This window comes from Sinocyclocheilus anshuiensis, unplaced genomic scaffold (genome assembly GCF_001515605.1).
Source record: "Sinocyclocheilus anshuiensis isolate Anshui unplaced genomic scaffold, SAMN03320099.WGS_v1.1 scaffold206, whole genome shotgun sequence".
NCBI lineage: Eukaryota > Metazoa > Chordata > Actinopteri > Cypriniformes > Cyprinidae > Sinocyclocheilus > Sinocyclocheilus anshuiensis.
Window position 1 is genome coordinate 2,071,940 of NW_015542358.1, and position 11,089 is coordinate 2,083,028.

At 34.6% G+C, this 11,089-nt stretch overlaps 1 protein-coding gene across 2 annotated transcripts in view; it reads right to left on the reverse strand.

Moving 5' to 3' along the window:
- rap1gds1 (RAP1, GTP-GDP dissociation stimulator 1) overlaps positions 1–8,823 on the reverse strand; it is a 45,864-nt gene extending 37,041 nt beyond the window's left edge. For both annotated transcript variants that reach the window (XM_016490676.1, XM_016490675.1), the window contains exons 1-3: positions 8,450–8,823; positions 2,943–3,053; positions 1,491–1,613 (exon numbers count right to left, since the gene is read on the reverse strand). In XM_016490676.1, the coding sequence (XP_016346162.1) occupies positions 1,491–1,613; positions 2,943–3,053; positions 8,450–8,453 (238 nt within the window). In that variant the 5' untranslated portion in view covers positions 8,454–8,823. The remainder of the gene's footprint in view (positions 1–1,490; positions 1,614–2,942; positions 3,054–8,449) is intronic.
- Between the last annotated feature and the right edge of the window lie 2,266 nt (positions 8,824–11,089).

The window sequence follows — 11,089 nt, forward strand, 5'->3', positions numbered from 1 at the left end:
TAATATTAATAACACATTTATATTTAAAATTCCTTTTCTGTACAGCATACATTCACATATTATTATTTTATTTTTTTTTAGCCATTTAATTGATAAATTAAAGCAATAATTGACACTTACTGTACTTTCAAAACAATTGTTAGATGCAGAAAAATGAAATTTTATCAAGAGTAGTAAATTAAAAGTGCTTACTGCAGTTATAAATATTCATTTTCTCATATAGCACTGCCTATCTCAGGACTGCATCACGCGTAGTGCGGTGTGTTTATGAGTCAACTCAATTTTAATCTGTTTGTCTGTTTTGAGATCGAATGGTTCTGCCGCGCTGATCTTATAGCTTACATGTCAATAGCAGTAATAAAGACATGCATGAACGGCCACAGACTTGACTGCAGCATCAGTGAAACTGGGGGAGAAGAAGCAGAGAATAGCAGACACAAACAAACAGACCTGAGTGGCAAAACAGGTTTATTTTATTATTTTAAAACAGGTTTCTATTAGGAATGATAATATAGAGCTGTACTAAGGCTAGTGAAATAAAGGCAGTATATTAAGACTCTGAACTCACAAAAATGAAGACACTGATTATTACAATGGCAGTTATTTTTATTACCTAAATCTTTCTTAAAGATTCACTCAGGGGTTTTTTTTTTCAGTACAAAAATATATCTCTGAAGAACTGAACAGTACTTTTGAGGGGAAAAAAGGGAAAAAATCATGAACGCGCAAAATGTAGATTTCAGTTATATCAGTAGCCTAAATAAATGGCATAACACGAGCCCAGTGTTATTTTATTATCATTGGGATACTATTATAGCAGGACTTTTCAATTAGCTTCATTGGAGGGCTGGATTATCGAATTGAAAGAACTCACATTTATATCTAGGTTGGGAGTGTTGAGTATTGTGGATGTTGAGAGTATTCATTTCTTTGTGAAGTATTTTCACTTTCCTTCCTCGTCCCCTCCCCCTCCTCCTCTTCCCAATAATAATAATATCAATAATAATAATAATAATAATAATAATGAAAATATTTGCCCACTGACAAGGATACCCACATTTAAACCCTGGGGGAAGACAGGGACGTCCAGCACGCAAGCCTAGCACACCCGCCTTAGGATTCAGGATTCTTTCCTTTCCCTCCTTTTCCCCTTTCCCTCTCCCCTCCCTTTTCTTTCCTCTTTCCCCTTCTCCTTCTTTTTCCCTCTTCTTTCCTCCTCCTGATTCCTTTCCTCCCTTTTCCTTTTTCCTCATACTTCCTCCTTTTCCAGTCCTCCAAACATCCCTACACATCCCACTGTCGACCCGTGGTGGCAATGGGAAGTGACAATGGTTTGGACTGTATTGTGTTGTAAATATGAGTATCTCCTTGTCAGCATAGGCTGGTTTATGCCATTGTTGACTTTTGCGTGAAGCTGCATCCACACCACTAGGTGTCAGTAAGTCCGAAATGATGTAGGAAGCAACAACTGGCGATGCAGGAGCACTTACCATTTTTGGCCACCTCTGCAATGATGTTGGCTACTTTTGGTGTACACGAGTTCTGCGCAGACAGAAGAGCGGGTATCATGGCAAGAACACCCATCTCCTGGATCTTTCCACTGGTCTCAACATCTGAAAACAGAGCGAGGAACATCAGTAAATTATATGATTATCAGAAAGGATCTGACCTGCAAACACAAAGGTTTCAGATTCAGTCCACAAGCAGTGACCCAGGAAGTGAAGCATTATTGAAATAAAACACATGACATCTAGTCTAGATATGGTGATTTTGGTCTGACAGGTCCATATTGAACCTGTGAACAATTGAAACTTAATCGAATAACAGTTTCGATTTTGGCCTCCAACGGTTATGAAAATACAATAATCTAGATAAAACGATTATTGCGCCCCATTCTGCACCTTTTCCAGCGCTACGCTTTCATTCCTCCATAAAAGCCCAATTTCACGTGCAAATCAGTAAAATCGTGTAACGTGACTTTTGCAAAATGGGTCGTGCTTAATTTAGTATTGATTTAGTAAAGCGTGTTTATAAACATTATATTTTAAAAACTTAAAAGAAAATGTAAAATGTTGCCTTGGCAATTAGCTGAAATAAAAGTTGAAGTATTTCAATTAATAAAACTGAAATTAAATAGAATAGAATTAAAGAAAAATATTTTAAAAACTAATAAAAATGACAAAAGCACTTAAAAAATATTCAAACATACTAAAATTAAAATTAATTTAAAATGTTAATGAATACTATAACAGTATATAATAATACTAAAATAACACTGATTTACAAGGTTGATACAATAAGCAGAACTAAGGACTGAACTTACAGTCTTTTAAATAAACTAGACATCCACAAGCAGAACCATATTTTCTAATTTGTTTTCTGAGTTGTGTTTATGTAGTGATGTTTATTACTTTTGGACAGACAGAAATACCGATCACAAAGTCTACTCACTTCTTTTCTATATATAATTATTTATTTTTCTTTTTTCTCAAAATGATCTCTAATCTCACCACTAAATGATACATAAAACTTAATCAGACAGTCTTTTCCGGTCTAAACTGGCATTTTTTGGCAAGAATAAGCTGGGCAGAATTCAAGTAATACTGCAGCATCCTGAAAACGTCATTAGTGAAACAATAAGCTTGATCATTTAATTGCATTTTAACTGACGCTTTCCATTTATTTTATTTTTAATCACGTTTTCAGTTGGCTACTTTTTTCTTGCCAATGTGACACAGCAGAATAAAAAATAGCTGCAAGGTTTTTATCAACAAAATGGATTTAGTTCAATCCTGCATCCTTGAATAATCTGAATATAAAACATAAGAGGCCTAAGCTGTCCTTAATTCAAGGCTCCTGCCCTTTTCAATTATTCTTTATTTCAGCTGATGCTGTAAGGAATGAGGAAAATGAACAGCTATATAAAAGACATGCAGACTTACTATTGTGGGCCAAAGCTTTGAGCAAGCAGTCCAAGCAGCCCTCGACACTGTCTGAAGTGCTGTCTGCCGACAAGAGCTTCAGCGTCTTCAGGGCTTCGCTCAGGTTATCCGCTGATAGACGAGAAATAATGGACAGCTTTATCTCTTCAATAGTTTACAATTGCACAAAATCATGAAACGACAAAACACATATTTTTATAAGGCACGGTGTTCTAAAGGAGCCCAAATCAATTATATTATATACAACTAATAACATCATTTTCTAAAAAAATCAAATAAAAAATGTATTCTTTTGTGAGTATCAGATATAAAACATCAGTTTTGAGGAACATTTATTTGTTCATCTCTCTATCATCATTGTATTGCATTGAATGACATGAAGACACAGAACAAACTGAGACAGACTAAATCCAGAAGAACTGTGGCAGCGTCTCCAAGACGCTTCAAGAAACAAATGCTGTAAAATGAGGATACTGTCAAAAATAATGTCGTAAATAGATTTTCTTTATCAATTAACTTCTATTAACTAAATTCAAGCAACATTTGGTGTGACCATCCTTTGCGTTTAAAGCAGCTTTTGAGTATAGTGACATTATATTTACATGCATTTGATTTACTCAACAAGCTATCATAATTTCTTCTTAATTTATGGCCATATTAATATCAAAAACTGCACCTTATTCCATAATTTTGCTCAGTTTGGGCCTCTAAATAAAAGATTATATATATGTTTTTTTTCCTCAAGTATGCGCTCCATATTCTCTTATATCATACTATATATATGAGCCATAAAACCCTTATGTATCAAATATGATACTCAATAAAAAACATATGCAAACTTTTTTCTAGATTTTTTTTCAATGTTTTGTCTAATAGTTCAATAAACTGTTCTGTTTTTGTTTTTGAGTTATTTCATGCTTTACAGCATTAATTTGACGACTATACAGAATTACTAATAAAAAAGTTTGTCTTACAATCTGTATGTTGTAAGACAAACCCAAGTTATTGCCTTTTTGCCTTAACTTCATTAAGACAGTGCAAGGGTTGACAGTAAGCACTAAGCACTGAGATTAACAGGGTCGAGTCCAGATCTCGGGTCCCATAACTCATCATACTACACTCATTTTGCTGATGCTTTAATCCAAAGTTTTCATGCATTATCTGGGAACTTGACCCATGACCTTGGTGTTTGGCAGGTGCCATGCTCTACTGTTTGATTCACAGAAACATCTGTCATGATTGGAAGCTCTTTTAATAGGTAGAAGAGCTCAACTAATATGACAAGGGCAGAAAGAAGCCAATTAAAGTGTGAATGGTGATTCTCGAATATACTTGTCACTCTGGGGATGGTTAAAGCCAATGAAGCCTTCGTTCCATTAACGGACTCCAACAAATCAAGTCGAGATAAAGGCCAACAGAGACAATGAGTCAGATCTATCGTCAAATCACCCGTCTACTTTATATTTAGTCTAGAAAAAAGAAATAAAAGCACAAATTCCCAAGAACTTTCAGCTGCAAATTAACTACATCATACTCCTGCATAAAGCATAACTACTATCGTATACAAAAATACTAATTAAACCAGCTCCAAGTTTCATTAAAAATAAAATCAAACAAAAAAGTGTTTTCTGCAAAAAATAAATAAATATTTGGTGGAATTTTCTACACAAGATGGTTGTGTCTTCTTTGTGTTCGTTTGGAAAGTGAATTTGAATGACAAATTGTTAAAAACAGCTAAAATTACTTAAAAATTTTCATATGTTAAAATAATAAAAAACTGCAGTTGGGGGTAACAGAATCCAGACAAACACGCTTTTGGTGTAAATTAATATGTTGCAATTATACCAAACTCGGCCAAAATAGTAGCGTGCAAACAAAATGAATTACCTTAAAGGGATAGTTCACCCAAAAATGAACACAAATGAAGATTTTTAACTCAAACCGTTGCAGTCTATCAGTCTTATAATGGCAGTCAATGGGCTCCATGGCTTCGAAAGTAAAAAAAAAAAACAACATACATAGACAAAACCAAATTAAACCCTGCGGCTCGTGACGATACATTGAGGGCGTAAGACACGAAACGATCGGTCTGTGCAAGAAACTGAACAGTATTTATATCATTTTTTATCTCTGACATTTTTTACGCGCAATGTCTGAGCGTGTTCACAATCTCATCATGTCTCATCCGGCGCGTGACGCGTGTACATGCTCTGGCATAGTAGACATAGATATATAAGTAGGTGCCTCATTAGTGACTGTTTCTATGGGCCACGATACGTTCCAAAATGGCAGACGCGTCAACGTATCTGGAGCGGTCGAATAGGGCATCTATACATATCTATGATATGTGCGGAAGCAATCTGTCGCGCGTATACGTCACTCATTATTTACACAGTGCAGAGAGATTGCAGATGTGTTCACTGGCACTGCGATGATCTAAAGATATGTAGAAGTACAGGTCATCACAATGGAAGACGATTTTGATATATCATCAGAAAATGCACACATTTAAATTAAAATACAGGAATAATTCACACAACATTTTTCAATAACAATTTTGCCATCATTTACTCACCCTCATGTTGTTTCAAACCTGTATGAGTTTCTTTCTTCTATTAAACGCAAAAGAAGATCATTTGAAGAATGTTAGTAACTGAACAGTTGCTGGTACCCATTGACATCTATATATGTGGGAATAAAATACTATGGAAGTCAATGGATACCAGCAACTGTTCAGTTATCAACATTCTTCAAAATATGTTCTTTATTGTTTAACAGAAGAAAGAAATTTATACAGGTTTGGAACAACATGCACTGAAAAAAGTGAAACTACTGTGTTGTTCATTTAAAGTGCATTTTTACATTGGACTAAGTGAAAATCATGGTTTCTGGTTTAAACCTGTTTTGTTCAGTTTGCCTTAAAGCAAATAACGAACCCCCTAGAACAAATTAAAAGCAACAATTTGACTTGAGTAGTATTTTTACTTTAAACCAGAAGTTTTCATGTCATGTGACCACATGACGTCACATCAACTAACTCCTTGTTCGCGCCAGCCAGCGTTTTGCCATCCGCCATTATCGCTTCGAGTGTGAAGACGGTCCGTGGCCCAAGGAAATCGCTTTTAGACAAGGTAAGCATTCGAAAATGTGTTATTTTAATGAAAATAAGTGTTTTTCATTCAATTAATGGTTAGTGGCAGGATGGACAATTAGGCTATTACTTTACAGACAACTGTGTTTGTGCCCATGTTAGCTAAAGCTAGCCAAACGAACTATTCCTTTAAAAGGGTGGAACAGCTGTTTAATAAACATTATACACTTAACATTAGATTATATTTAACTAATTTATTTAAAAGGAAAACAATGCAATGAATTAAATAAATAAACATACAATGCATATCTGTAGTGAGTTTTAAACAGTTTACATTTTCCGATGTATACGAAGAAATATATGGATACTTGTTATCAGAGATTTTAGCAGATTTTAGCAGAGTTTTAAAAGATTAAAAAGGAAAGCGCTCCTCCATAAAAGTGACATTTGACTGACTGGTTGTTGAGGTGGCTTCACATTTGTAGTGGCACAAGTAGCAACAGACCTTTTCCAGAGATGGTCGTATTATTAGAGCAGTTTTGGCTACTGTATTGTGACGTTCCTTTGAGTGTAGCAGAAAAAAATTTCGGGTGGGAATTTGGTTCTGTCCATTGGATGGAGGCAGATCTGAATGCAAGCTTACAGTCGATCGTAAGAGAGGGGCGGGCACCAGAAGTCACCAGAAAGAAGTCTGTCGTTTTCACCAGAAGTCCAACTTAGGATATTCTGATTAAGAATTATCAAAAAAAGAACATATGCATGGATGAATAATTCACAATAACATTAAAAACATGCATTCAGAAAATAGGTGAATTTACATTTCATGCCGACTCTTAAAACAAACAAAAAAAATTTTTAACTGATTAATCTCACTTTTTTTTCAGCTCTATTTTCAAGTCGGCATGATCTCAGAATTGATCCTATTTATTTTCTTGATGCATGTTACTGATCATATTGTGAATTATTCATTCATGCATTTTTTTTACAGTTTTACTTTGTAATCTGTAATGAAAATAAAAGCTTTTCAGTAAAAAATCAGTAAAACTTGCAATGTCTGTTTCATATCATATGAGATATTTTGAAAAATCTGTCAGCGTTTTGTTCATAAAATGGAAGTCAAAGGAACATTCTTTAAAATAGCTTCTTCTTTTTTTCAAGAAAGAAAGCCATACAGATCTGTAATGGCATGAGGGTGAATTTTTGGTTGAACTATCCCTTTAACGAAAGAAAATAAAATACTGCGTTTAAACCCTAAAACTTGCATAGATGACAAACGTAGCAGAATACATATGATATTAATAATAATATAAATGATAACATCAGCTAATAAGAACTAGTGCTGTCAAACGATTAATCGCATCCAAAATAAAAGGTTTTGTTTACATAATATATGTATGTGTACTGTGTTTATTTATTATGCATATATAAATGCACACACATGCATGTATATATTTTGAAAATATTTACATGTATATATTTATATAACAGATAAATACATTTAATATATAAATATAACATATTTTTCTTAAATACATGCATGTGTGTGTATTTATATAGACATAATAAATATACACACTACACACACATATATATTATGTAAACAAAAACTTTTATTTTGGATGCAATTAATTGCGATTAATTCGATTAATACGAACATATTTATGATTTTGTCGAATAATGGTACTTGTGCCTACTGCTGGAGCAAATAAGACAAAAAAAAGGTTGAAAATCACTGCCCCAAACACACACCGCAGCCCATCCCTCCATCAGAATATTTAGCTTATGTCTGCTTATATGTGACCTCCTTTTCTGCCGACTCACCATCTTACTGTTTCATGATCCAGATTGTTCACATTCATTTGAATCAATTTGACATGCACATTCAGTTCACCACACATGCACTGATCTCCCAGCATCTAGTTCGCATATTTGAGTCAAGTATTACATCACAGGCTGTCAATCACACAAGACTAGGATGCACTGGGGATGTCTAAGAAATATGAGACATGTTATTAATGCCAAACTTCATTTCCTAGATGCACTGCAAATTTAAATACTCATTTTCTTCAGGCACCGGTGATCATCTCACCAAGCCAGAGGAATATAATTAGCCCAAAAACGAAGGATGCAGGATGATGAGCATGTGTGGTCCTGTTGTGCATTTGTTAATAATCCATGGCAACGTTACATCACAGCCTCTCTCTGAAGGATGGGCTCTCAAAATAAGTTTGTCCAAAGCACATAATGTGAACACGCTCAGGTTGTGCCTCAAAACCATTAGTTACTGCCTGAGCCACTCACACACTCACTAGTGTGCATTTATCATTTGTAAATTCGTTCAATATTAATTACAGATCATGAGGAGTTCATATTCTTCAGCAGATATCTGCAAATCGCCATGTTTCGCTTTACTTACCCATCTGGCTAGTGTGTGTGTGATAGTCCAAACGGGCTCCAAGTGTAGTCTCTGGAGGACTGAGTGCGCTGGTTATCTTGAGGCGGGTACCGGATCGGTTTTGGTTCGCTTGTCAGACAGATATCCGGGCAAGGCCCACCTTAACCCACGCTGCTCCGGTGAAAACAGCCTCTACCGCTACAGTACATGTAACGTTACCGGGGAGATGCATACAACCGGGTGAAACCCCTCTGTGCTGATGTCGGGGATTACGTTATTTTACCCGAAGAGATGAACGCTCATGTGCATCAAAATAAATACAGCGGCACTTCAGATGCACTTCCTTCTAGTGAGCGAGCTGTTTGATTCTCCGCACAGCAGACGAGCGCGGTGAAGCCCCGCCTTCCTCTCACCTGATTGGTTTGTGATCCGCACAGACGGTTCTAGTCTCGACGCTGATTGGTGGACTTCGTTGTAGTTAAAACAAGCCACGCCCTTTGGGGGGTTTGCTCGAGTCACGTTGCTTGTGTTACAACTCAAATATGAGATGGGTAAAAAAGCCCTTAAACTATGTAATCTTTTGAAGGTATTTTTTGATGATTAAGCCCCTTGTATTGTCTTGTATTTCTATTGTCTTTGTTTTCTGTATTAGAAACACTTTTCCTGTTATGTTTATTTTGTTTATCTATGTATTTTTTGTTATGCTGCTATTTGGACTTCTTAGAATTGTATTACGATTTTTCTTACTGTTATTTATTTGGTATTTATGTTCTTCAAGCAATTAAAAAAAAAAATGAGATGGGAAGTCTGACTCGTTTACGCGAATCGGTTCTTTCGAGTGGTTCGCTTTCAATTCAGTGATTCGTGTGCGTCATGACGTAATTACGTCATCACGTGGTCAGTAAAGCTGTTTGTTACTTTTTATTTCGATTAAGTTTTATCTATCTATCTATCTATCATACAGCTTAAATATAGTTAGTAGTTGCATATCATTCATTTTACTTAGAACATATGCTATTAATATAAACTCTCTTTTAGCCCCATGCACTGGTGGATTTTATGGCTTTTAATTTTTTGATCAATTTTAGAAAACAACAGGTAGGAAAACGCCACTAAATAATAATATTACGCCCTCTACTGGACATTTTTGTGAAGTAAATGATCAAAGCAATGTGCAGTTGTACGTTTGGAAAATACCCGATATATTCCTTCGTGATTTTGTAACTGAAAATAAAAATTACAATGGTGTAATATATATTAATATCATTAAAATATATTATACAGCTCCATATCCATTCATGCAAATTCAGCAGTACCTAAATTGGTTAAATATGGACAAAAACACATTTAATTATGTAGAATTTAATTTTGGTGATTCCCACCCTTCTATGAAACACTAATGACCTGTTAGATTTGTAAAAAAAAAAAATGTTTATTTGTTAATTTCAACATGTTCAGCATGAGTTATTGAATGTATTGACGAATTCAGATTTAGTGCAGTTGGATTGGTTGTTATTTGTCAGCTATTTAAATATAGCCTATTACACGATTTGGCAAAGCATGAACTATAAACTGTTAACTTAACAATTAAACTATTCAATTAACTATTAATTGCAACATTAATATCACATTATATATTGCATTACATTCTACAAGAAGACTGGTCGATTACAACTATGTAATGTAATAAAATGTACTTATATAAATAATTATACCAGCTAATTATTGTGAGCTTATTGCTTTATCAGATGTGCATTTTACTTTATATTATTAAAAAAGCAAGCATGCTCTCTTTACCACTGCACTAGCTCTTCAGCTGCAAACACAACACACACACACTAGTAAAGTTCAATATATATTGTATTATATGTATTATCAGTGAATTATATTGTATCATTTCATTTGTACAAGCATGCTCAGAAACAAATGCAGTTGCAATGGCCTGTCCTCAGTAAACTGACATTAAATGAAAGTTGACATTTGTAATATATAATAGCAGTGCCACAACAGCACTCAGCACAGAATGGCAGCGTTCACTGTAGCTGTGTTTAGTATACAGATAAATATGGTGAGAGGTATTTGTCTGGCACACACACACTGATAGTCACCGCTTTTTTTTTTTTTTTTAAGTGGTTTGAAACTGTTGACTACCCTTTCATTACTGTATTATGGTATGGTGATGGTACTTCGATACATAGTATGGATCTAAATGGTTAGCATGTTCATCCGAGAGCTAATTACTGCATGGTACTTTTTTTTTGTCAGTGTACATTTATATCCAAACTGTAGTGTCTCACAATAACTCATATGAAAGCTGAATCTTCATGCATGTGTGTGTGTGTGTGTGTGTGTGTGTGTGTGTGTGTGTGTGTGGTGAGAGAGTGTGTGTGTGTGTGTGGTGTGTGTGGGTGTTTGCACCTTTGTTTGAAGAAATTAATATGTAATCTTTACAGACCCTTGTTAAAAAAAAGAAGTACACTTTAGCATACCTTTAAAAACAGTATTTATAATTAAAATAATATACGTTAAAACATTTACAATGTTAAATGTTTATAATGTTATAATGTTCACATTTATATTAACGTTTATACATTAATATTTATTTATTTATTTAGTCATTTAGCAGATGCTTTTATCCAAAGCGACTTACAAATGAGGACA